The sequence below is a fragment of the Sapajus apella genome, unplaced genomic scaffold (genome assembly GCF_009761245.1).
Source record: "Sapajus apella isolate SASKATOON/1434 unplaced genomic scaffold, GSC_monkey_1.0 scaffold62, whole genome shotgun sequence".
In the NCBI taxonomy this organism is placed as follows: Eukaryota; Metazoa; Chordata; class Mammalia; order Primates; family Cebidae; genus Sapajus; species Sapajus apella.
In genome coordinates, this window is record NW_022437002.1 from 16338901 (window position 1) to 16366092 (window position 27192).

The 27192-nt window shown below is 48.2% G+C and overlaps 1 protein-coding gene across 18 annotated transcripts in view; it reads right to left on the reverse strand.

Moving 5' to 3' along the window:
• Window positions 1-27192, reverse strand: part of ERI3 (ERI1 exoribonuclease family member 3) — a 134391-nt gene that overhangs the window by 62969 nt on the left and 44230 nt on the right. For all 18 annotated transcript variants that reach the window (XR_004259508.1, XM_032247328.1, XM_032247339.1 and 15 more), the window contains 2 exons: window positions 24574-24665; window positions 802-874 (listed from right to left, as the gene is read on the reverse strand). Coding sequence is in view for 17 of the 18 variants with exons in the window: in XM_032247328.1 (XP_032103219.1) it covers window positions 802-874; window positions 24574-24665 (165 nt within the window). In the remaining variant the exon portion in view is untranslated. The remainder of the gene's footprint in view (window positions 1-801; window positions 875-24573; window positions 24666-27192) is intronic.

The window sequence follows — 27192 nt, forward strand, 5'->3', positions numbered from 1 at the left end:
AGGTTCCTAAGGCTGCTCCAGGACTGTTGCCCTTGGATCAGAATGATTTATGGGGCTGAGTCTCTCTAGTGGACTGGGCCTCCCATAGCAAGGATCCCTCCAGAGCAGGGATACTCTGCTAGGAAAGTATAGTTTTCTAAGTGATTCATTCACTGCCAGGGCTCACTATCCTAGCCACACAATGTCCTTGCCAGTCTACAGCCTCAGCATCACCTCCCCAGGTGCTTGATGCTGCATGAGTTCCAGTCTCCCCATCAGGTCCAAAGGGAATTGGACTCTAGTTTCCATGGCCCTTCGTCACATGAGCCAGGCTCTCCTGGAGCAAGGCAGGAATAAAGCCAACTTAAATGAACTCTGCCTCCCAACCAGAGTGATATATCAGGGACAGTCAGGAGGGTCAGAGGCCACATTCATGATGATAACAAAGGAGAATACCTTCCCAGAGTCTCAGCTAGTGCCACATCACTCCTAGAGACAAGGCAGCTCTGCCCCCAGATTCAGCTCTGAGCAAGAACCCCCCAAAATCTCCTTAACTAGGACGTTTCTCCATGTCTGAAAGACACCAACTAAGGTAGTGTCATAATCCACCCGGCGGCCTGGTCCCCAAGCAGCTCTCCACTGTCATAAATAACCATATTTCAGTGCATATTAACTAGGGAAAAGGAAGGAGAGGTGTTGAAGAAAAGAGAAGAACAAAAAGAAAAGGAAAGAGAACAGATACAGGAAAAGAAAGTAAAGTAGGGGAGCTGTGAGGCATAAAAGCACCAGGGGAAGCACCCAGTTGGGGCTCAGACACAGTACCTTTTTCAGATTAATCCACTGCTTGAAGTAATCCGCCACTGGTAAGCCCAGGTACTGGCACTGGCCTGGGAGCCTACAAAAAAAAGGGGAGAGAGAACAAGTTGGGCACATCCAAGTCCCAGGTACGAAGACTTAAGATAGGAAGTCCAAAAGAGTTTACAAGACAAATAGACCTCAAAAGGTCAACCCATTAGCCGTAGATCCCACCATAGACACTGGGCTCCAGCTCTAGCCCTCAGATTCAAGTGTGACAGCCCAAAAACTCTTTTCAAAATAACAGCAGCAGCGACTATTTCCTAATGGCTTACAGTATGCCAAGCACCTTACTTACATTTTCACATTTAATCTTCAAAGCAATGCTGAGACATAGGTACTGTTGTCGACATTTTACAGATGAGAAAATGAGATTTAGAGAGGTTACCCAAGGTCCCACAGCTAAAACATGATAGCGTCAAGAACTGAACCCAGTTCTGTCTGACTCCAAGCCTATGTTCTTTCCACACACTGGTTTGTTGTTGTTTTGTTACAGCAGAGAGCCAAACAGACAAGACAGGAGGAGAGAAAGGCAGAACATATAGTTTGGAGATAGATGAGCAGGGGTTTCAGCTCACATTTAAGCGTCTAGCTACAGGTTTGTTTCAGATACAGAAGAGGCAAGGTAGAAGGATAAGAGGAGGTCAGAATTTAAATCAAGGGTCTGTTCTTATTTTTTTCTTTAAATTAGAATTTATCAACTATCTCCCCCTCTAGCTGATGATATTGTTTTACTCAGACAAATCCATTCAATCAAACATGCATTGTTGCTTAATGAGAGTCAGGAAGAAAGATGTAACTCTTGTCCATAAAGAGCTCAGTTTGTTCAGAGGTATGGGCAATGAAAGAAAGACAAAAACAGCCTTAAGTTGGAGCACAGGGGCATATGCAAGGATGGAGGAAGACAGTACTAGAAATACCAGCCAGGAAAGATCACAGTCTTATTCCTAAGAGAAGAGCTGTGCCACAGTCAATGAAGAGCCTCTGAAGAGCTGTATTTACCAAGATTGTTCAGGAGGCAGCAAAAATAATAGACTGAAAAAGCAGGGTAGTAGCCAGGAGAGAGAAACAGTAATGGTAAAGATGGTGATCAAGGAACAGACATTAAGAGATGTAAAGGAGGCCTGGTGACCGAATGAAATGTGGGGCCCAGTGAGAAAGCAGTAGAGCTCTGCTTGGCTAGCTTCGTGCCACTCACTAAGATGGATCCAAAGGAGGAGGCAGTGGCATGGAGAGCCTATGTGACATCCAGAGCAAGCCTGCATTTAGTCAATTTTATTATGGTTTTTAAATGCTCTACTTGTAGCATACCCCACTTTCTGCCCAAACTGGGGGGTGGGGGGGAGGAGCTGCTCCCCTGCCCCATCTTTAGTATGCCACTAGAAGGAAGCAGGAGTTTGTGAATGCAGTTTTAGAAATATGCTTGACACACAATAAACGCTCGATGTCTGCTGAGCTTGAGGTGCCTAGGAAATATCTGGTAGTGGAATGTATCTCAGAGGCAACAGGATATCCAGTTTTGAAGAGAGATCTGGAATAAGAACACAGATTGCTGAATCATTAGTATAATTATTAATGTAATCATTAACATAACTTAAGTAAAATTAAAGCCAGGAGAGTAAATAAGGCCACCTCATATCGAGCGAGGTGAGCAGAGGGCCCAGGCTAATGCCTTGCAAGTTTCATTGAGCCAAAATGAAACCAGGCTACCGCCATCAGACCATCATCACACACAAGGACCTCACTACTTCATGAAACAGCTAGATCTAATTTTTTGACTCAATTCTTAGAAATCCTTCCTTAAACACTAAAGTCTGTCTCCCTGTAACTTCTATCCATGGGGTCAAAGTATTTGTCTTTAGAAAATACAAAGAACAAGACTTCTGTCTTTTCCTCACAGAAACCTTCTAAGATCGGAGAGTCCAGAAAGCTTCCGCTGGAGTTCCCTTCTCCAAGCCACATACGCTTAGCAACTTCAAGAGTTCCTCACGAGACAATATGCCATTGAGTCAGGACTTATCCAACCTATCCCCATTCCCAAAGGGCAGGGCCCCAGACGTTTCTCAGGGTATGTGACATCTAAAGTCACACATGCTCTTTTGACCCCACTTCATATTACCTGTGGTCAACCTAAACTGTGATAAAAGTGTGCTTCCCCTCTCTGGAATATATAGAACTGATTTTTGAGTTTGAAATGCTAAGTAATTAGTGTCAACTGCCATGGAGTGGTCAAGCAAGATGACAGCTGGGAAAAACCCAATGGATTTAGAAATGAGGAGGTCAAAAGTAATCTTGGTGAAAGGGGCGTCAGTGGGCTGAGTCTGGGAGGCAGAAGGCAACCTGCAAAGTGTCAAAGAGTGAGAGATAAGACAGTGAAGATTACAAGTGCAAACTCCTTTTCTAGAAAGTTTGGCTATAAGAATCTAGTTGAGATGACTGATTCCATTCCAGAAAGTTCAAGGCAGTCCAGTCTTCCCTCCATTACCCTTCAAATATTTGACAGATACTAATAGAAAATTGATCCCCTTGTTTCAGACAGTGTATAGTAAGGATTTACTTTTATAAGACCCAAGATATCTTACCTGAGGGGCAGGTTCCTCTCAAACATCCAAGTGGCACAGTGACATTAACTGCAACTAGTCAGTTTCCTAGAAGGGAAATTCAGGCTGAGGCCAAGATGATGAAGGGGTATCCAGATAGATGTGCCCATGTAGGATGAAGGACCAAGAACATGAGGAAATGAGGCAAGGTTTTTAAGGCTGAAAGGTAGCCTTAGGAGCTAAAACGTGGCTGCCTAAGAAGCAGAACGGTAATTTGACAATAATTCTATTTGCTTCAATCTTTCTGTCATGTTCCTTATCCTTGGTATTTGTGAAAATGCTTGCTGAACTCAGTTATTTTAGAAAAATCACATTAAAGTCTATGAGTGAAGGGGGCCACCAGAAGCAGCAGAATCCACAAAGGAATAGGTCAGGGGGACTGGCCAGCAAAAGACAGGGAGCCTCTATCTCATTCTCCCGTAGCCAACTGTAGCACTCTCTGATTCTTTTAGTTGACACAGGCCAGGAGTCCTTTTGGCTCTAGCTAGCCCTGGGAGAGGGAGGGGCTCCCTCTTTAGCAGAATTTTAAGGGTAGACAACAGCTGTAGAAATTTCTACTATCTAGGAAGGGTCTAGGTCAGTAGGATCATGCCTATTCTTCTCAGAGGAGGACCTATCCCAAAGGGGCCACACTAAGGACAGGCCAGACAGATTGTCAGGTTGGATACTCCGTCTGAGATATGGCTCACCAGCAATCTCGGGTGCCATTCTGAATCCCAGGTCTGACTGATGTGCATGGGGGTTAGGCACCGTAATTCTCACTCAGGGGCTCTAGTCATTGCAAGTACACGTGCAGTTTGGAGACTCACCCACAGGCATTCAAGTTGTCGAGTAGTCCTCTGGGTAGTCCTAGCCCTGTGACTCCAAGATGCAAGCCATAAAAATGTAGCAGGGCCAGCTTCATCTTCGTGAGAGACAAAGGGCCAAATGCCAGAACTTGGGTTCACAGGTGCGTTGGGTTCACAGGTGCGTTGGGTTCACAGGTGTACTTGGGTACACATCTCTTTCACACACCCTACCCCAGCTTAGAGAGGATCAAGATATGAAATCTGTGAGGAAGGTGGGTTAGAGCGGTCATCATCCCTTACATAAAAGAGGAAACTGAGGCTCAGAGAAGAAAAGGATTTGTTCAATCATACAACAAGCCAAGGGTAGTACTAGAAACAGAACCCAAAACTTCTGACTGCACAGGCATAAGTTGTACAGACACACTCAGAGCTCTTTATAGTCCTGGGAAGGCAAAGCCCAGGGCCTTAGAGAAGCAGGTAGCATACTGGTAGCACTGCTCAAGGTCACACCTGAGTTCAAGGTTCTTAGAAGCCTAGGGTCAGTGGGTGTCAGTGGGTATCAGTGGGTACATGGTTCCACCAATTTGTCAAAAAAAAAAAGGTCCCCGGGCACAAAGGGTCTGAATGCTGTATGTTCCTAACAGATCCTGATCCTAAGAAAAGAGCCACTGGCAGTGGGCCCTGGACTAGCCTGTGGGCACGAACGTGCAGGCAGGTTTATAGTGCCCAGGTCTCCATGCAGCTGGATTCACTGGGCACAAATCTCCCCAACTGCCCAAACATCATCTGGTCATGCTTATTACTGTTGCCCAATGAAATTTTATGCACCAAGTCCACAGGTGTGATTTCCCCTTCTTTATGAGGGCCGGAATGACATCACTGATGGCCAATAGAAAAGAGCCAATTATGTCCAGGCCATAAAAAGAATGAGATTTTTTTTCAACCAAATCAAAACTTCCTTCAGCTTCATGAATCCAAGAGGCCCCTTTAAGGAAGAGTCCCCAGTCCTGACTGTGGGCTCTAAACCAAGAGGCATGATTGCTTTCCAAATAGTATGGGTCTAAGGCCAGAAAGGGGGTCTTTCCTTGGCATTTATCATGTGACCCTGCTATTACCACATTGGCCCCTCAGGGTCACAGGAACAGATTATCAAACCCTACCCTCAGACCCTAACTGGCTCCTCTCTCTCCATCCAGGGGAAAATTAGAAAAAATGAGATACTTCTCAAGTTCCTTTATTACTCTTTTTGTATAACAGAAAAGAAGGCAGAGAGCATTCCCCCCGCCTAGAAGAGAACAATACAGGGGAAATGGGTGTAAGAAACTGCCCCTCACCCTCACAAGCACACAGCACAAAGCAAAAGGCGCCCAGCCTTCCCCACTCCACCCCTCATTCAGCCCTACCACCTGCAACTGAGCCACACTGGCTGGGCCGAGACAGCCCTGATGGCAAACAGGTGTGGCTAGCCCGGCGCCAGCCAAGGCAGGGGAGTAGCTCATTAGGGGAACACCCCCCTCGCTAATGCGTATGGCCACGGTGGAGCGATTGTGAGCAGGAGCTCAGCTTTGAAGATTAGGTGAGGCAGACATGGGGGGAGAGCTGCTAGGCTGAGGCAAGGAAAACTGCACATCCATGGAGGTCTGCTGGACAGACTGGCAGACAGACCAACAGCCAGGACCAGCAACAGAGCAGGCACCATGCTGGAAAAGGTGATGGACACTCTTCCTTCGATGCTTTCATCTCTTCAAGACTTAGGGACAGACCCAACTCAGGGAGATGCATGTCATTTTCACTTTTAGCAGACTCAAGTCTTTAAAGAGGAGGGGGACTAGCAGACTCTGGAGGCCTCCTTGGCTCCTCTCTTCCTTTCAATAAAGGCTATAGGACCTGGATCTTGGAGCGATATAGGCTGGCAGTCATGGTGTCCACCAGCTCTAAGACAGACACATACTGTTCACCTGCAGGAGCAAACTACTGTATGAATATGCAGAAATGGGGGAGTATGGAGAGGCCTGTCTTCTTCAAAGTCATCACTGGACCATGGAGGCACAGAAGGCCCAGCCTTGGGGAGGAGTGGGCTAGTAGAAGCCAACCAACCAGCAAGTTGGAAGATCCTGCCACAGGATACCTGTGAGGGTGGGTGGGCTTACTTCCATGCAGAGTTGCTACACTTACTCATTCCAATACGCTCTCAAAGAATGCTGTCACTAGCGGCCCTGCATCTCATAACTGCCACGATTTCCTATGCTTCCTCCAAGTCTTGGGCCTCAGGAAAGGGCCCATTCCCACTGGATCGCATTCTGGGAGTCCTATCTAGTCAGAGCCTCCACAGACAGCAAGATGTGAGTCTGTATCCAGCATGTTCAGGCTACTCCAGCCGAGGCAGCACTTAGCTGGGGACACAGCTCTTTGTCTCTCCTGTTTCTGTTCCCCCACGAAGAGGAGATAAACAGACCCTGGGTGATAAACGGCCCGCCTTTCACGATCACTTTTCCTCAAGTTGAGGAGAGTAGCTAGTGATGGATGGGCTGGAATTTGGTTATCAGGAAGGGCTGTCAGCCAGAGGTGCCTATCTCCTCCCCCACTACGCAGGGCATCATTACACTGTGGCATCGAGGTAAAATATGACCAAGGGGAGGGAAGGAAGAAAGAGGGGAAGGCTGAGCTTACACACGGAGCAAATTGAGCAACAATGAGAGCAGGCACAAGGCTGGGACGTTAATTATCTGCCCGTGACACCTTTTATCTCTGCACAAATTGGTCCTTCCTCCCCCACTGCATCCTCTTATACAAACAGAGGCAGACACAATGTGTCACCACTGCAATAGCGTAGCAATTTAACCCGAATTAGTGAGGGGGTCAAGCTAGGAAATAGGGGTTTCTCATTTCAACAGGTTCCTTAGTCTCAGCTCTGAACTACCACATTGAGGGGAGGAGGGTAGAGAGAAGGCAGACTCATAATTGAATTCACTCACTTGGCCGCTGCTGATGTATAAAAAATTAATGCTTGAGCCTCCTACTTATCAAAGCTGGTTAGTATCTATCTCACCTGCGAGATGCACCATGTCAGAAGACACAGCATGGGCCTGCCCCAGGCAGACCTAGCACTCAGTGCCTTTAGCCGGGGTAGGAATCAGAAAGAACAGGAAGAGAAAAGCACTACCCAAGGACATCAGCCCCAAGCCAGAAACCCCTGCTAGAAGCCTACAGGACAGAGTGCTGGGGAGAGCTAGGGATACTATAGGAGCAGATCACATCAAAGTTGGTTCTCGACAGCTCAAGAATACACTTCAGCCAATACAGAAAAAAGGCATCCTGGCTCCACCTCCAACTGAAGATGTCCAGGTTGTTTTATGCATAACCCCTCAGACAAACAGTCCCACATTGCTGAGCCTGAAACTGAGGATGCCAATGGCAGCACTGATGGCACTGGCAAGGCAAAAGAACAGGGAGGAGAGGAGCCTGGACTTTTCCTCAGTGACCTCCCCTACTGCAGGACCTGGAGTTATGGATGGAGGAGGCACCTTGGGACTCATTCTTCCCATCAAAGCCCCCTGATGGTGGGGCCCTGTCCAGTATCACAGCTCCACTACACTAAGGTAACCTGGACAAGTGACCATGTGTCCTGGGGTAAGTGACTTCACCTCCATGCCCTGCTCTGTGAGGGTTAAAGGAGCCAACCAAGGAAAACATGCTTTACAAATAAGGCCATGGAAAGGATTCTGGCTATAAGGAGATCAACTGAAACCAAACCTGCAATGGCCTGTAGAGATGCTTCCAGGCCACCTGCATTGAAAAGACAGTGCCTTGGTCAGGAAAAGGATACTGGAGAAGGCTTGCTGGGGATGACAGAAAAATGGAAAGTTCCAGAACCATTTCATAGCTACAAAATGAATTCCAAGAAGCTTGGGCTGAGGGGAGGAGTTATGAATAGAGGAAGCACCTTGGGACTCATTCTCCAAATCTAAAGAATCAGCACACGAATATCAAGGAACGAAAGCTAAGACCCCAGGCTAGACACAAAAGGAGAGAGCTTTCTACCTCTACCAACCACTTTATATTTAGGAGTATCACTGACACCCAGGACCCTCAGACAGAGGCTAATGCAACAGGATTTCTATCATCAGAAAGCTTCTGGGCCCATCCAGAAGATAATCATGGCAGACATAAAATGGTCACTCTAGGAGCGACTACTGAGAAAGGACCATATCACTTCTGCTGGTAGGAGGGCAATGTCGAGGGCACTCAGAGACTCAGCTGCAATTTCCCGGGCTCAAGCAAGTGTGTGTACGTGCGCACATGCGGTCCCTGCATTCTTCTCTGCCTGCCCACAGCCCCAGGGGGAATGCACTGCTGACTTATCAGCTCACTTTGCCCCCACACTTGCCCCATCCTCTGGGATGGCTGCAGGTTACAATTCCAACCACAGGCTTCAGAAAGATGATACACTTGCTGGAGCCTGCAAAGGGTCAGGAGAGAGTACTGTTTGAAATACCAGCATGACAGCTGGCTCCCTGTCTGTCTCTTCCTCCTCAACGCCCTCCCCAAACTTGTCATGGTACAAGAAGTCTATAAGCAGCCCATCAGCTTTAAATATCAGTGTGCGTGAAGCAGGAGCACGAGAGCGAGGGAGCGGGAAGCAGACAGCGAGCGCCTCTGTCGCCACTGCCTGTCAGAGAACACTAATGAATTTCACCACCAGCAGCCATGCTTCAGATGAGGGTGAGCTGGGGGCTGGGGGGTTTTCTAGGGAGAACTCTGGCAGTATTATAACATATTTTCCCAAAGCCCTGTTAATAAATGTCATTGCGGAGCTGAGAACTATGGTCTACCACCAGGACTTCAAGGGCAGAAAAGGGGTGGGGGAAGCCCTGCTGTCCTCTCAGAAAGGGAGGGGAGTGCAAGCATGAGACTGGAGGGAGCCACCTGAGCCCGACGGTGGGCTGGGTGACCTCGGCAAGCCTCCTGCTTTGTCCTGCCACCGTTACCCTTACTCATCTCATCAAGGCCTTGGGATGCCTTGTTGAGAGGCCTAGGATAAGAAGGAAAGGCCTGAGGCAGGGAGAGATGACCAGCTGTGCCTGCCAGACCAGACTTACCACTCACCCCACCTCAACCAACTTCACCTCACTCACCTCACAGTGAGGCCCCACAGCAAGGGGTTACAGGCCATGCTTCCAGACCCAGGTGAGGTGGGGTGGGAAACTCTGGCACCAGTCCTAACAGGAAGCTACATTCTCCCCACAGACGTCAGGAGCCAGAGCTGCTTATTATTTTACAGATAAAGGAATGAAGGTTGAAAGTGAGAACGTGACTTTTGCAAGACCCTACAACTAGAAAGCAGTAAAGCCAGGAATTGAAAGCAGGTCTCTTCATTCTAAAGGCCCTGTTCTTTCCACAATGCCACACAGCTTCTTTGAGGAAGGGCTGATCACCTCACTGTCTCCTGTGTGTCCTCTACTGGCAAGCTCTGCCCTTCCCCTCCATTTCCCCCACTGGTACACACACACCTCTGACCTGGCATGGGCCACAGCTGCCATGTAGCACTGGGCTGAGCTCCAGGCCAGGGTGAACCCAGCCGGGCAAAGAAAGCCCTGGGAATGAGCCAGGCCATCACCTGGGAGTCTCCACGGCTCACAGGACTGGCTGCAGGCATAAGCCCTCCCTCGGGTGCCCTCTGCACAGCTCTAAGCAGCAGTGTCTGATCTGGCAGCAACCTGCTGTGCAGGGGGCAAATGACATTTAATTTCCTCTTGGTTTCCCTATAGTACAGACGAAAGGCCGTCACCTGCGTCTGGGTCTGGCGGCACAGCTGGAAGTGTTCCCAGACATGCTGCTCTGGAGAGGTCCCAACAGAAACCAGAACACAGGCAGTACAGAGGGATGCCCCACAGGGCAGGCTGCTGGTGATCCCAAGGAAAACCAACTTCAGATCCTTAGTGCCCAAGTTGCTCAAAGCCTCCAAAAGGCACAGTGTATGCACATAGCACCTCACTGCTCCATGCCAACTACCTCTCATTAGCCCGCCTGCCAACTATCTCTCATTTCTCCCCTATGGAGCCCACATGAAGCATACAAGTGCCACACACACCCTGTAGAACCACATGACAAGCACCTCCCCAGTGCCACAAATAGTCCTTAAAATTCTCTAACTTGTATCTCCCCAGCCCCTCTCTAGGGAAACAATAAGACAAGTGCCTCTCCACTGTCCTTCCACGACAACTCATCAGTGAAAGGCACAGTGCCCCACCTGTTGTGACTGTAGGAAGTGCTGGCGCTGCCACCAGGGCCCAGCCAGAGCTCTCTTTCCCAGATGGAGTGGCAGAAGCCCCAGTAGAGAGTGGGTAAGGAGAGGAGGCTGAGCAAGTGATGGGAGGTTTCCAGGGCACTTTGGTCAGTGCCTCAGCTAATGAGCTATTCTGTTTTTGGCCAGGGAAACCAGGAGCTCCTTAGCAGGCTGAGCTGTCTCCAAGATACCTTGCTCATCCTACTACTGTCTTCCCCTGGCCTGTAGCCATCTTGACCCTATGCCTGAGATGCTGTTGTGTGGCCTACGATGCCCTCTGGAGGTTCTGCAGAGACGCATCCTCCTGGTGTTCAGGATCTGGGATACAGTCTGACCTCCGCTTTCATATGGGTGCTCAAGACACAGCTGTGCCCTTAACCCTCTAGCTGGTCTCCTCTGCCCCGACTCCAGCTCCCCTGACTCCTTCAAGAGGTGTAAGCACTTGTCCTATACAGAGTCAGACTTCTGTGTGGGCATTAGAATAGGCTAGTGATTTTTAAAGTGTGCTCCATGGAGTCCTAGGCTTCTAAGGAGGAACATTAGGCTACTTAATGGACCAGGGGAAGAGGACGAAGAATGGGAGAGGAAGAATGGGCAGGGCTTCTCCCCAGCTTCAACCAGATTAATGCTGGGCTTTAAAATTCTGTTCAAAAGAAAAGAAAGTTTAGTGTTATAAAAAAAAAAATACTACCATTCCGTCTCTCTACAGTGCTCCTCTGGGTTCTCACAGAATTTGTTTTGTGCCTTCACTGTAGTGTTTTCATACTCTACCTTACTTACCCTATAATTAGGTATGTGTGTGCTGGTCTTTCTGTCCTGAACACTACTTGGCAGTCCCTGTAGTCCCCAGCACAGTACTTACAGGGCTGTGGAAGTACTTACAGTACTCACTGTGCTGTAGTCCCCAGAGCAGCTCTCAACAGGTACTAACTTTAGGCTACTACTGGAATGCCAGCACTTCCAGGATATGCTGGGGTCAGCACCTTCAATGGCAATTTCCAACAGGATTCCTTGGGAGAGAAGAGCTGCAATGGAGGGTAACTGATACTTACAGGAAGGTCCTTGTGAAGATGTATAGCACATGCCACTCTTAAATCAAAGAATGGGACACATCTGCTACCACGAGCAATCATCTAAATCAACTTCCAGGGGACCAAACAGACTTTTGCATTTGGCCAATCTTTGGGGAAAATGCAACAAATTTCAACAGGAAATACCACTCATTAGAAGCTTCCAAACCCTGTATGTGGGACACCATGGGAACACAGAATGACATTCATCAGCTGGGCATTCAAGGGTCTGTCCCCTGGCTTCCTGTAGCCTGTAGAGGAGTACTAGTCCCATGATTCTGGTTATAGGACTGAGAATGGGTAAAGCCCCTTGGCCCCATTAGCCAAGCCTACTGCCTGGGCCTCCTTCTCCAGCCAGGTTTAGAGAGTGGGTAGGGGGAGACAGGGGATTGTGTTCCTCCTAGCTAAAGCCACTTGTTAATAGGCCCTAGATTCCCTTATCCCTGGGGAAAGGAAGGTAGCAATGAGCTCTCTTCTCCACCCCCCTCCACTGCGCCTCCCAGCAGGGCCAGGGAGGACAGCCATTAGTGTGTGCCTCAGCAGACAATGGGGAGGAGAAGTCTCCAGAGCAAAGGACAACTGCAGCAATTAGAATGCAGGGAGGTTCAGAAGCTATTTAACTGGGTGACCCCTGAGGTCGCTGCATCTGACTCCCATCCCTGGATAAATATTGTATGAGAGGGGAGGGGGCGAGCGAGGGAGCCGGAATGCTGCTCCTCCTTCCACTCCTTTCCCCACCCCATGCGCTGCCTCCAGCCACACACACCAGGAACATTATTTACAGTCCTGACAGTCAGAGCAATCACTCTGCTAACCAAGAGGGAATGGACAAAGTCGACTTACCAAAAATTGACTATGGCAATTGAAGAAGAAACCAGAGCTCGTGGGGGAAGGGAGCTGAGCCAACACAGATGCAAGGCTCCCTCCACAATCTGGGTCCAGTTGAAGCAAATATTCTGTCACCCCCAAACCCCAAACAACTGACCGGTGAGGCTGGTCTCAATGGCAGAGAGTAAATCAGAGAAACAGAGCATCCTTCTACCTTTTGGGGGGGTCCCATAATGGAAAACTCCTGGCTCTCATCACTACCCAGGTGCTCCCTGGCAAAGATGGGAGTCCTAGCTACCTGTCCAGAGAAGCTGAACCATCTACATGTCACTTGTTCAGCTTGCCCCTTAGCTGACCTAGTCAGGAAGGCCAAGTGCAAGAAAGTCAGACATAGCAGGAAGGGGTCAGAGTGGGGGAAGAAGAGTGTCTGAGTGGAGGCTGTGCCTCAGCCCCCACATGTGCCGCTCCTCCAGTCCTGCTCTAATGCACCCTGACATGCCTCTGAAGACAGAGAGCTGTTTGCAGTCAGCACCGTGATTTGTTAGTAATTATTTCCATGGTGTCACATTGCTGTCACTCTGTTAACAAAGAGACAGCCTGCCTCAGGCTGCCTGCGAGAAAGAATCGCAGAGAAAAAGGCCTGTCAGGCTCCTGGGATTCTCTGGGCTGGCTGGCTTTCTTCCCCAAACCAACATCCTTGCAAGCTTTGGAAGAAACAGTTTTGCAGAACTATCAAGTCAGAGTTGTGTCACCCTTTAGCCAGGGACACTGAGAATTTATCCCACCCACTCATAGTTGGCCTTCCCAAAGCCCTACAAAGCTAAGCCCCCAGAGTCCACAAATCATTCAGGTGTGGACCACTATGCCAGTTGAAGCCTTGAGTTCCCTGGCCTTCAACTCCTAAGACCTCTGCTCCCTGACTCATCTTCTTCACTGGGGTGTTCACAGCCTCTCATGGGCTCTTAGGAACCTGACCACAGAAACCTAATTTAGACCAAACGGAAGCAGCCACCCTCTTGGCATGGCTGGGGAATAAGGAGAATATGATGGCAGAGCATCTTTCCTTCTTGAATCTGCCAGCCACAGTTCAGGAGCATAGTGGCTCAGGTGCCAATACCCCTGTAGCCTTCATGTGCCTCTGCATCTGTGAAGAGACACTTGCGGAGCTGCCTCTGCCTCTGACCTCTTTCCCAGTGCCTGGATCTGCATAGCATCTGCACTAGGAGAACTGGTGGTTTGCTTTAGCACAAAGTAATGTCTCCATTACCCTGGCTGGGAATTAGAGGAGAGATTGGCAAGCGCTGACAAAACAGAGGTCACTCACCTTACAGGCATGGAAAGTTGGAGATTAATTCTCTCCTCTCACAGAGGGAATCAGACTCCAGGATAGTCAAAGGGAAGCACCAATACTGAGAAACCCTTTCACTGCCAAGCAGCAGCAGCAGCAGCTAATATCACTTGTACCAATAACAGCAGAAAAGGAAGATGACAGGCCACAAGCCCTAGAGAAGTCCTGCCAAGGTGGCAAGGGCCTCACCATCTAGCTCCTGCGGAATCCCAAAGGACAGAAGACTAAGATTCTTCAAGCATTACGTCCAAAAGGCAGAGGACAGCGCCAGCTGCATGCACTGGAATACAAACTCCATGAAGGCAGGATATTTGGGAAGTTTTCTTTCTTTATTCATTGCTGTATCCTTAATACCTAGAGCAGTGCAGGGCACATAGTGGGTAGTCAACACATCTGCTGAAAGAATAAATAAATGAATCAATACAGTTCAAAGGCTACTTCCACAGGGGCCAGTCTCTCCCTATCACAAGACCTCAGAGAAAAGGGAGGCCAGTGTGGGTTCCAGAATAGACCGGGAAGACCATATGGCCAAAGGACTAAAATTAGGTTTGAAAGGGTGAGGGGGACTGAGAAAAGCTGATGGACCTAGGGAGAGTCTCACATCAAACTGAAGATTCACATATTCATTCAGACACATATACTAAACAACTAAAGAAAAGTATAGTAGATGTTCCAGCAAAAGGAGAATAAATAAAACATAGTATAATACAATGGAATACTACAGAGAAATACAATTCAAAGGCTAAATTCTCAATACAGACAATACACATGAATCTCCCACACATTATGTCATGCAAAAGAAGTCAGACACAGGTTGGGTGTGGTGGCTCATGCCTGTAACCCCAGCACTTTGGGAAGCCAAGGTAGGCAGATGGCTTAAGCTCAGGAGCTCAAGACCAGGCTGAGCAACCTGGCACAACCCCATCTCCACACACAAAAAATAATACAAAAATTAGCTGGGTGCAGTGGCACATGCCTATAGTCCCAGCTACTCAGAAGGCTGAGGTGAGAGGATGACTTGAGCCCAGGAGGTGGAGGTTGCACTGAGCCAAAATTGTACCACTGCACTCTAGCCTGGGTGAAAGAAGTCAGACACAAAAGAGTATGCCTTGCATGATTCCATTTATATGAAAGCCAAGAATAGGTAAAAATTAACCAAAACTAACAGAAGTCAGTCGGAACAGTGGTTACTTGGCAAGGGAAAGGCATCACTGACTGGGAAGAGGCACAAGGGAACTTTCTGGGATGATGAAAACAGTTCTTGATCTTGACCGGGGTGATAGTTACCCAGGTGTGTACTTGTACAAGAATATATTGGGCTATACACTTCACATTTGTCTATTTATGCACCTGTACCTATTTCATACCTCAATTTTTTTTTAAGAGACAGAGTCTTACTCTGTTGTTCAGGCTGGAGTACAGTGACACAACTGTAGCTCACTGCAGCCTCAAACTCCCGAGCTCAAGCAATCCTCTAGTCTCAGCCTCCTGAGTGGCTAGGATTATAGGCGTGTGCCACCACGCCAGGTTAATTTTTATTTTATTTATTTTTTTTAATAGAGATGGGCCCTTGCTACCCCAGGCTGGTCTCAACTCCCAACTTCAAACAATCCTCCTGCTTCAGCCTCCCAAAGCACTGGGATTCAAGGTGTGGGCCACTGTGCCAGGCACCAATTTTTTTAAAGAACCAAAAACAAGCTGATGCTCAAAAAGTGTTTTTAAAAAACGCAGATCTAAACAATATCTTATACAAAGGAAAATATTTTCCAGGAACACCAGTGGTTCCATCTTGGAGCTTGGGAAAAAAGGTCCTCCAGCCTTCACTCTATCTGACAAAGGTCAGAAAGGCCCAAGCAAATGGCCAAGGCCTACAAAGGTGAAAAATGTTCAAAATACAAGAATATAGCATGGATCCCATACCTACGAGGTTGTGACCTGGTGGGGGGCTACATGGAGCCTCTGTTCCATGCCAGGTGAGCTATAGGAAAGCAGAGATAGGTCATACAGTTCCAGCCAGGTGCCGATCTGGCTCTGAGGCCCTCTGAAGCAGCCTGTCTGTTGGATTCTGCCACAGAGCATAGAACCGGACTTCCAAAGATTGCCCTGAAGAGCCACCAACATGGGATCTAATTCGTCTTCCTATCAAGCCAGGCAGAGACTGGCTGAGTTAGCCTAACTCTGGGCTAAGGTGAAAGTCTCAGAACATACAGCCCCTCCAGCCAGCAAGGAGGAGGTGATAAGACCCTCGTCCATGGTCAAGGGGAGAGCCTCATATCAAATCCAGGGCCAGAACCAAGGCAGCAACACTTGCTTCTGAACCAGTTAAGCAGTAAAGAACCACTCAGTTACCAATTCAGGCCAAAGCATGAGGCTCCTACTGCCTTGAACATCTCGAAGACTGATCAGTCTTTAAGCAAGTATCTTTATCTTTTATCAGGGTTTTCACTGAGCAGAATTTCCATTCCAGGGGTTCCTATAATCACTACAATGATTTAGACCCTTTCCTCACACCTTCCTAGTGAGTGAGGAAATGAGGTTGCCACTGGGGTTCCACCCTACAGCCTAGAAGTGCCCAGAAAGTAGAACCCCAGAGGGCCTGCCTGCCACGGAGGAGCTGTGCTTGTTGATCAGACAACAGGGCTTCTCTCTCAGTCCCTGTTGATATACAAAGTTCTTCCAGAGCAGAGCAACTATCCCAAACTCAGGATCTGAGGGAAGGACATGGGGTGAGACATCTGCTGACTTGCAATTCCAGGATCACATGGATAACTGTGAAGGGAGCCAAGGTTGGGAAACAGAAGAACTGCTTTGGCTCCACAGAAACCTGCTCCTACCCTCAGGCCTGCAGCTAGGAAATGGTTAATCCCCAGCCAAGCCCACCATCAGGAACCCCTTTAGTGCCAGTTCTGGGCCCGGGGACATGTGCAGGAGGGGGCTTTCATGTTTGTGAGTAGGTTAGCCCCAGGGGCATCAGGCAGAGGGGGAGCACCCCTCGCTCCTCCAAGCCCAAGAACTCTCAGCCCAAGGAGCTGTCAGGCTAACGAGGCTGCCCCACCACCACTCCATCTAAGCGTGGCAGGCTGCACCGCACGACTGGCTTCAGGTGGCTCTTCTTTAATTAATGGCATCCCGGGCTCTGCAGGGAGCTTCACCCCACAATGAATGGCCCTCTCTCATTAGAGGCAAGCCTGCCATGATGTATTCAGGGTGAGGGCCAGGATTCATTTCCCTGTCTGTGGGTTGGGGATGGGAGGGAGGGGAGAGGCAGCAGGGAGAGATTTATATCGAGTGACTTGGATTAGCTGCAGCTGAAACATGACCCCATCAACTCACGCTGCCTTCTTGGGGCTAACCCGGTGCACCTTTGCTGACGAGAGGGCTCTAGGGAAACTGAAGGGAGGGCAGAAGGTCTGGTTCCCATTCTCTCTGAGCTCAGACTACAACTCTAAGACCCAGAATTCCTATACAACTTTCAGAACCTCCTCCCCCTGCTCCCACGGTGCACAGGGAGCCTGGGCTGACTCTGAGCCGACCTTACCCATCAAGAGACTTTGCATGGCCCGGAAGCTGACCCACTGCCCTCATGTCTACAGGATTGACACCCTGACTATGGCCTCAGTTGGCTCTTCTGTTTTTGTGACAAGCAATACCCTCATTCCTTACCTCAGAGAAGGAGGCCACAACATAGTTTGCCCCCATAACTGCTGTCTGGATAGGACCCAAATATTCTCCCACAGGGCATCTCAGACCTCAGGCCACCCTGCACTAGGGAAAAGCCTCCAGGCATCTGTCTGACACAAAAACATGCCATCAGCCGTCACTTCACTATGACGATCCATTACACTGAACCCTACCTCTAGGGTGGGGAGGTTCTGGGCACACTATTCTCCTTCCCTCCACAGCCCTCACACAACCACTCCGGTGGCTGAGCAAGGGGAATTGGGGTCTTCTAGACAAAAAGAAAAATTTGGGCCTTTGGCTATCCAAGTTTCCATTGTACTTCTCACACGACTTGGAAAGAAGGTCACCCTGTACTCTGCTAGCCACATAGGTGGTTATAAGCCTAGGAGCTAGGTTGATTCAAGCTGGTAACAAACAGCACATAGCCCTACAAATTCCTCTTGCAAATATCACTAAACTTGACTTTCAACTTTGCTTGTGCTTGGGAGAAAAATACTTCAAAACCTGCCCTTCTTCCATTCTCAGCCCCCTTAGAATGCCCAATTCACTAAGAGAGCTGGAGGGTGGGCTTTCACCTGTTCCTGTCAGCCAATCACAAGGCTGCCTGGCAGGCCTCCTGTGTCCCTAGGAAGGTCGGACAATGCCTATCATCTGCACGCATTCATTCCATGTCATCCATGCTTCTTCCTGGCCCTTGCGGAGAAGCATTTATATCTCTTTCCTTACCTACTCAGAAAGAGATGTAGCTCAGTTCCGCTTTGCTAAGCCCTATTTGGCAATATGTCTAAACACATGCAAACTTAATTAGTTCAGGAGGGGAGCCCAAGCGCTTGCAATGACAGATAAAAGTAATGGGAAATGAGACAAGTCAGGACTGGCAGGGAGTTCTTACTCAAGCCCCTTCCCCCAGCAGGCTGGTAATCAAAGGTGATGTCGTTCTGTGCTGGTACCAACTGGCTCACCTGTGGGCAAGGGGCAAGGCTCTTGTGAGCCTAGTGACACGGTGCGATGCCCCATGTGCTTCCAAACATAAATACAGGATAGAGGTGTCCAAAGTGGGATGTTGGCTGGGGTTTCCTTAAAAGAGACCTGAAGATTCATTCATTTGTAACCCTGCAAAGAGGCTCTCAGGCAGCCCCAAACCATCCCCACCACATCTCCTGGCCAATTGGGCTCCAATATCAAAAGAACATAACAGTCCACACCTCTACCAATACCAAAAAAGGAACCAGTAGCCTAGGGTGTCAGAAAACATCCTGAGGCTCTGCCACTCAGTGCAAACAAAGGAGAGGAGGAGGGGCATTCCCACTGCATCACCAAGCCACAGCCCATGAAGGAGGATGGTTAGACAGGACGGTGGCTAAACACATGGTTCTAGAGTCAGAATGCCCAGGTTCAAATCCCTGCCCTGCCACTAACAGTTTATGTGCCCTTGACAAATTATTTACCTCTCTAGGCCCCAGTTTCCTCATTTGTTAAAAAAGGGTTATAAAATGAACTTATTTCACAGAACTGTGGTAAGGACTAAACAATATCATATGTGTCAACAGCACAATGGGGCTCCTGGTATGTAATAAGTGCTCAGTAAACACTGTCTATCTTTATTCTCTGTTGTTTACTTTTCCAGGAGTCCCAACCCTCAGTTCTGGAGGCACAAATCTCTCAGAGAAAGCATTTTGCATTGCTTTTGAGACCAAGCTCCTCCTCCCTGGCCTAGGCCTGTGGGCTATCTCACCCAGTACCCACCATGGAGGGCCCAACACACAGTGGCAGTGGGGAAACCGAGGGCTTCCTGACATTAGCAGCATAGTTCTCTTAACTCGTCACATTCAGGCTGGTGTAGCAAGGCCCAAGAATTCCTCCTCTGGTCCATTTGTCCTGTACACTGGCAACGAATGCTTCCTGAATCTACCTACTAACAGTCCTCTGTCATTCTTCCTGAGCAGGGATTACACAGGACCACTCCATTACTTAGTTGACACTTATTCAACAATTATTTCTTGAACAACTACATGTCAAGTCTTGTCCTTGTCCTAGGGTTACAACAGTGCTCATAATCTAGTGAGAGAGACAGACAAGCAGAGGCAGCCACAGCACCATTTTATCTATTAATATGTACATGTGCTCCAGGAACACAAAGGAAGCACCTAGAGAAAGAAGAGGGATCACTAGGAACTGGCCAGCTCGTGCATGTGGCTGGTGGGGAGGGGTCCGGGACTTGCACAGAGAGTATTGAGAGGTGAGGCTAAAGATGTAAGCAAGAACCTTGAAAGTCTCAATAAACAGTATAGACTTCACCCTTGAGGGCAAGGGCAAACCTTGAAGGGTGTTAAGCAGAGGCATGACATAATCTGCTGCAATTAGGAGAATGGAATAGAAGCAGCAAAACTGGAGTCAAAGAGACTAGTTAGAAGGCTTTTGTAGTAATCCAAGAAGAATATAATCATCTTGACTAGGACAGGGCAATAGGGATGGGAAGAAAGGAATACATCTGAGAAACCTCTGGGAGGCAGAATCAACAGGATCTGGCAATTAATTGGTGTGGCTCGAGAAGGGATAATTCTCAGATTTCCAACAGAACAACTCAGTAGATGGTGCCAGTCATTATTTGAGGGAATGCTGGAGGGCAGGGTGTGAGGAAAACGGTAACATCTGAGCTTGAAGGGGCCTGTGGACATCTAGGTGGAGATGTACAGTAGGTAGCTAGATATGCAGGTGCGGCGTTTAGGTGGCAGATGAAATTGATTTCTTTTCTCTAGTTGGAGAAAAAGATTAGAAGAAATCAGCATACAGAGGATAGTTGAAGCTATGGCAAAAGATGAGATCACTCTGGTAAGTGTGAATGTGTAGAATAAACAGAAAAAACAACCAGGATAGAGATCAAAGAAACACTGCTGTTTAAGAAACACCAACATGAAAAAAAGAAGGAAAGAAGTATTCACATCTCCACAAATGACTGAGAAGTGGCCAGAGAAACAGAAGACATAACAAAAGTAAAGATAAAGATGATTTCAAGAAGGATGAAGTAGTCAACTCTGTTGAGCAATGCCAAGAGCACCCAGCCTGACCCGGAGCCAGCATGTCCCTAGGCCACCCTTCCAGCCATCTTCCACACACCCACAGGACGGTCACTGCCCCTCAGTGCTCGCCCAGGTGTGTAGTTCCATCATGGCACCTTTCACTCCAGACAGCAGTCTCTTCAGTGGTCCTGACTACTTGACAGCAGCCTCAAGGGAACCTCAGTAGCCCCTGCTGAGTGCATGCTCCCCATCTACAACAGTGATAACGTAACCTGGGCAAGTATCTTTCCAACTCCAGACCTCCTAAAACCTGAAGCGAACTCCAGGCCCACACCTGCAAAGGACGGCCAGAATGCAGTACGCATACCGCAGCAAGAGGTCAGGGGAAAAACAAGGAAGACAAATGCCAGAATTTATGTGCTCAACCTCCCTCCTCCCTCCAAGGGGAGGAAACCTTCCTGCTCCAAAACTGAGGCTGCTCCTAGATGAGAGTCCTCTCACCAGAGTCTCGGCAGACCCCCGGCCCCTATTCCACCAGAGAACAGCATCTGATTCTCCTGACCCTCTCTAAGGGGCCTCTTCTCAGACTTCCAGTAAGGGTCAGGGCCTCCCTCAGACCAGTTCTTTCCCTCTTCCCAACCTTCTTTCTTCTCAGACTCACAGCCCACTAGGAAAGCCTCTATTCTAGCTTCTCAGCCAAGCTGTGCTATTTGGCTGGTGAACCTGGATCTTCAAGCTACAGGCTAAAATTGAAGTTCATCGAGTGGGTTCCTGCACAAGTGTCCCTCCTCGGTCTACACCAGCGATACTCACGCCACCATACCAAAGATGGAGCCCCTTGAAAGAGGCACTCCCTACCTGGGTAAGCAGAGAAACTACACTAAACCCTATGGGGAGCTTTAAGAAACACCAAGCAAGGCGAAAGAAAAAGTAGGGCAGATAGGGAAGGCAAGCTGACCAAGAGCCAGACCCATAAGTGTTGTTTCTTGAAAAACTTGAGGGAAAATTAAATCCACACTCACTAAATAAAAACTCAGCTTAGCAGGATCTGTGACTATGGCATCAAAGCCCACATAAACTTGGAGAATCAACTCATCAGGCTTTGACAAAAGATGGACATAAAATGATTTGTCAGGAAAGGAGCAAATTTCTTTTCTCCAGTGGGATTTCTGCTGCCACTTCAGTTCCCATTTCTCAGTGGCCCACTAATCAGCCCCTTTCCAACAAAAGTGATGTGAAGCTGGCTGGGGGGAGAAGGGGAGCAGGAGGTAAGGACAGCAATGAGAAGGAGCCATAGCTTCCAGAAACTAGAGTGTGAAATGAAAATGTTTGCTGAATTCCTTAGACTTAGTTAAATCGGAAAATGGATGTCAAAATAAGAAGTAAGCCACATACTAACAAGTTGTGAGTGTCAATTTAACACCACCCTTGTCAGGCTCATCTGCAGCCTTTACCAGGCGCATAAAAAGGTGACGGCTCTGACGAGGGCCATCTGACGAGCCTCTGCCGAGAGGTTCCAGGAACACCGATTAGCTGTGCGCTGTCACGCAGCACTACTTAGGTTTCCTCTCCGGCTGTTTTTATTTTGTTACACATTTAATTAAGAGCCTTCCCAGCAGTTATGCAGAGACCTGCTTATAAGAGGCAGCCACAGAGCTCCCTCCCCCAAGCCCTGCCACCTGCTTCCTTTCTGCACACCCTTTTCTGAAGCTTCACCAGCCTTCCCAGTCCAAACTCAAACCAGCCAACAAAGTCTGCCATACCCATCTCTTTTGGAAACTACGTGGTCTTAGAATTCAATTCTGTCCAGCTACAGGCCTTTAGCTCTCTGAGCCACAGGGGGTTTTGGTTTGTTTCATCTACAAAAGAAAGACAATACCACCACCCACCAGAGATAGTAGTCAAGAGGTGTGGATATGGTAAGGTATGCACTCATTAAAACTTGGCTTCTGCCTGGCGCGGTGGCTCACACCTGTAATCCCAGCACCTTGGGAGGCCAAGGTGGGCAGATCATGAGGTCAAGAGATCGAGACCATCCTGGCCAACATGGTGAAACCCCGTCTCTACTTAAAAAAAAAAAAAAAAAAAAAAAATCAGCTGGGCATGGTGGCAAGCGTGCCTATAGTCCCAGCTACTTGGGAGGCTGAGGCAGGAGCATTGCTTGAACCCGGGAGGTGGTGGAGGTTGCAGTGAGCCGAGCTCACGCCACTGCACTCCAGCTTGGTGCCTGGCAACAGAGCGAGACTCTGTCTCAAAAAAAAAAATAAAAAAACTTGGCTTCCTTTCATGTATGCTTGAGTTCCACAACCCAGCAGAGCAATCTCCTGAGTCACCAACACCTGTCCAGGGCCCACTGTGCTACAGAACAGGCCAGACCCAAAGAAGACAGCATCCTCTGAAATTCCCTCTCCATTTCATGGGGAGACCAACTCCAAGCTTATATAGTCTCCAATCTTGTGCACAGGAAAGTTTTCATATATATGTATAAGTACATATCATGCACAGTTAAAGTAGAAGATTCTGAAATGCGTGTGTTTGGAAGGTGAAGATGGCAAAGAGAGAAAAACACTGGACGAATGGGAGTCCTGGTGAGGCTACCTGGAGGAAGCAGACCTCTGGACTGAGTCAAAGGGACTTCCTCCTGGGCCATACGAACCCGAGAATTCTGGGAATCAGCCTGAAACTGGCCCCACCTTGAAGAGCTTCTCCTGGGCTAGAGAGCTCCATATTAAGCCCCTTCCTTGCTTTAAGGACTCAAAGCTGCCCAGGACCCCATTAATAAGAACAAGAGCCTTCTTTCCTCCTCTCCTTCTCCATGAACTCCTCCTCTGATTCATATTTCCTTCTAGTTCCAGCCTGTATAATTTCCCTGACACAGAGGTGTCATATGGGAATATGGAGACCCTCTGGAGTAAACCAAGAGGGGTACAGTCAGTGTGTGTACACACGGGTGTGGGAGATGAGGTTTGTGTGTGCTCATGTGATTTGGGACCTTTTCTTCCTCCTGTCTTACCTAGAAAGTTGGAGTCCAATAGCGGGCTTGAGACCCACCAGGGTATATAACATCACCTCAATGCCTGGCATCCAAAAGGCTTACAAAGAGTCTTGGTGAGAAGATGACATCTGATGTGGTAGAAAATGTTACTCCAGAGCTACTATACTATACCCCTCACCAACATCCCACTTTATGCTCAAAAGTTCAAATACACACACACACACACACACACACACAGAGAGAGAGAGAGGGAGGGAGGGAGAATACTTGCTGCTATCTTCAGTCACAATGAACACAGAAGTAATCGATTCTATGACTCCTCAGCAAACAGCGCCCCCACCACCTCCATCCCACTTCAGTTCCCTGGGGGCCATCTGAAGCCACATATCCATGAGGGCAAACAAATGCACAAGTGTCAACCCAGCAGAGAAACCAGTTCTGTCTTCCATAACTGGGACAGGATCAGGAGACAAAGGTAAAAAGTAGTGTGGACAAAGGAGGAAAGAGGAGGCTGGTGACTTGGGCAGTTTCCTGGAAGCAGCCCTCTCTTATCCCACCACTGGGATCCCAGTTGGATCACCAGGGTCTTGCAGGCCAGATAAAGGGGAAGCATAGTATAATAGTTAAAAGCAAGGACCTGAGTTTGAATCCTGGCTCTGTGTGTCCTTCGGTAAATTACTTAACCTTTCTGTGCCTTTATTTCCTCAACTATAAAATAGGAAGAATAATAATGCCTACTTTATAGGGTTGATAAATAAGTTACTATATTTCATTACATAATAAACATTCTATCTGGCTTCAAATTTTTATTTTCAAGATGCTCTTTTACCTCCTTCCTTCCAAGGCAATAACATACAACCCCACAATTGGAAGGGCTGTCGTGAGCAGTGAGACCTGGCAAAGGCAGGAAGGCCCCAACCATCCAGGCAGGCCCTTGACTTGCACACACACTGCTCCAGAGAGGCAGAAGGCAGGGCTCCCAACCCTCTTCTATCCCTGGTAGCCTCAAAGACTTGAAGAATCCCTCACCCAGCTGACTTGTAGACATTTAAGCCTCCAGAAGGCAAGACCTGGTCCCACAGATTCCAAGTCCTGACAGCAAAGTAGCCCTTCTCATACTCACATGACTTTTAAGTCCCAGTCTCCACAGGTGACAAAAATTGACTTGACGTTTGGATCTAAGAGGCCTTCCTTCGCCATCCACTCATCGACCCTCTGAAAAGTACACAAGAACAGATGAGATTTTCCTTTTTTTTCCCTAAGCCTGTGAAGAGCCACAACAGTGAAACGCAAATAAGCTGCGTGTAATCAGAGCAGGAAAAAATTGTAATCTTATCCCGCCATGGCCCCACTGTGGGCTCTCAGTCTTGGTCAGAACCACAGAAGCACTTGGAAGAGAACCCCTTCAGGAAGATCCCGCAGCCTAAGTGTGTAGCAGGAGGGAACCCCTACACTTGCCTATTGCCCGTCAGCCTGCCCCAGATCCCAGCAGGTCAGTCCAAATACCTTGCTCTGACCTGGCTATACCTCTTATTGGTCCCCTGGCCTAGTATAGACAGGCTATTGTCCTGGGGCATGAGAACAGGCTAGAAGGAGGCCCCAGGCAGGGGCTCCCACCCACAGCTTCACTCATTCATTTATTCACTTTACCCTTCTACCAAATGTTTATTAACCAAACTTATGAATTTGCTTATTCACCAAAGGAAGGTGATGAACATTTTCACCTTCAGAAGAGGCCCCTTTACTAGGCTGGAGCCCCATCCTGACACCTGGGATAGTGCTGCGTGCTCCAGCTGCTAAAAGTTCAAAAACTGGCCCCCAACTTCATATTTCTCTTCTTCGTGGTTGAGGATTCAAATTTAGCAGGATATTTTAAGGCAGAGCTCAATTCCTACACAGGGAGAAAAACTGCTCCTAAACACTCTAAACTTTCTTTCCCTTCATCCCTTTGATCAGTTTTATTATTTGCGTTCACACTGGAAGTACAAATGCTAAAATCAGTATACAACAAGAGAAATATCATAAACAATTCAAGGCTGGGCGTGGTGGCTCAGGCCTATAATCCTAGGACTTTGGGAGGCCGAGGCAGGCAGATCACTTGAGGCCAGGAGTTTGAAACCAGCCTGGCCAACATGGCAAAACCCCATCTCTACTAAAAATACAAAAATTAGCTGGGTGTGATGCTGTACACCTATAATCCCAGCTACTTGGAAGGCTGCGGCACAAGAATTGCTTGAGCCCAGGAGGTGGAGGTTGCAGTGAGCTGAGATCACACCTTTGCACTCCAGCCTGGGTAACAGCGCGAGACTCTGTAAAAAACAAATAAATAATAAATAAAAAGAATTCATAAAGCATTGCCTATTTTTCAGAAGGTCCCAGGCACAGAAAGGTAGTGCAACAGATCACATCACTGCTTCTACCCATGCAAGAGGATTATTTTTTTAAGGCTATCTCACGTAGTCATTAAAAATGCAGGATTGGAAGCCAGATACATCTGGATTCCAACCCTTGGCTATTCCATATCCTGGCTGTGTCACTGATAGAGAGTTATTTAAAAGTCATGTAACCTCTGTGAACCTCAGTTTCCTTCATCTATAAAACTTTACGCAGAGTTGTTCTGAGAATTAAATGTGATAATATTTAAAGTACCTACCACAAAACAGGCAGTAGGCTGAGAAGGGGAGAAAGGCAGATCATCATAATACAAGACGCAGCAATGGACCCATGACCACAGTGCTACAGGACCAAGAAGAGGAAGTGGCTAGCCCTACCTTTTACAGGGCAAGGAGTCAGAAAAGGCTTCACAAAGAAGATAGTTGAACTAGGAACCTGACACGGTGGAACACAGAAAAGGATACTACAGGCAGAGACAAAGGCACATGCACAATAATTTTGTATTTGAAGCAATTATCTGTTTAACATCTGGTTCCTTGCGACCATAAGCACCATGAAAACTCTGTCTCACTCACTGCCTTAATCTCTCACCCAGCACAGGATCTACTGAAGAGATATTTGCTGACTGACTGAAAACATGAGTAGGTAAAAGTTTAGGGTGACTAAAGTCCACAGTATATAGAAAGGAAGGACAGAGACTGGAGGACTAGGTTAGGCCAGACTATGAAGGGCCTTGTGTGCTCAGCAGGTGATAGGGAGCCCATGGATATCTTTAAGTATTTTAAGTAAGATTACTTCTAGCAGGTGTAGGCTGGCTCCCTGGATACCTCTGAGATGCTAGAGGCCTGGCCCATGCTAAAGTCACCCCTGACTAAGGCCAAGGATCCTACCTAGTTCCATGGCTACATCAGTCCTACCAGCCAGAATGTCAGAGCTGCTCCCTGGCACCAGACTATGCAGACCATGTAGTCTCTAAACCCTCTTTACGGTCTGTACACCAGAGAATCCTCCTCAGCCAAAGAATCTTTCCAAAAGGTAAATTCTGGATCATCCACTGCTGAATGGTCCATCTCCTCAGTTACTTTGGCCCAGCTCCTTGCATGTATGTGCACGCATGTGCATGCGTGCGCGCGTGCGTGCACACACACACACACACACACACACACACGTGTGCAGGAATCCCTTCCCCAGGGTCACCTAAGAAAAGAGGTAAGGTGAAATCAGCATAACGTCTCCCCCAGCTCACTGCTTTATATCCCCAAGTTAAGTGCCCCACATACTACAGGGGCTCCCCGGTGCCCTAACTCCTGTGAAAGAGAGAGTAAGACACAACAGGACTGTCAGGAGG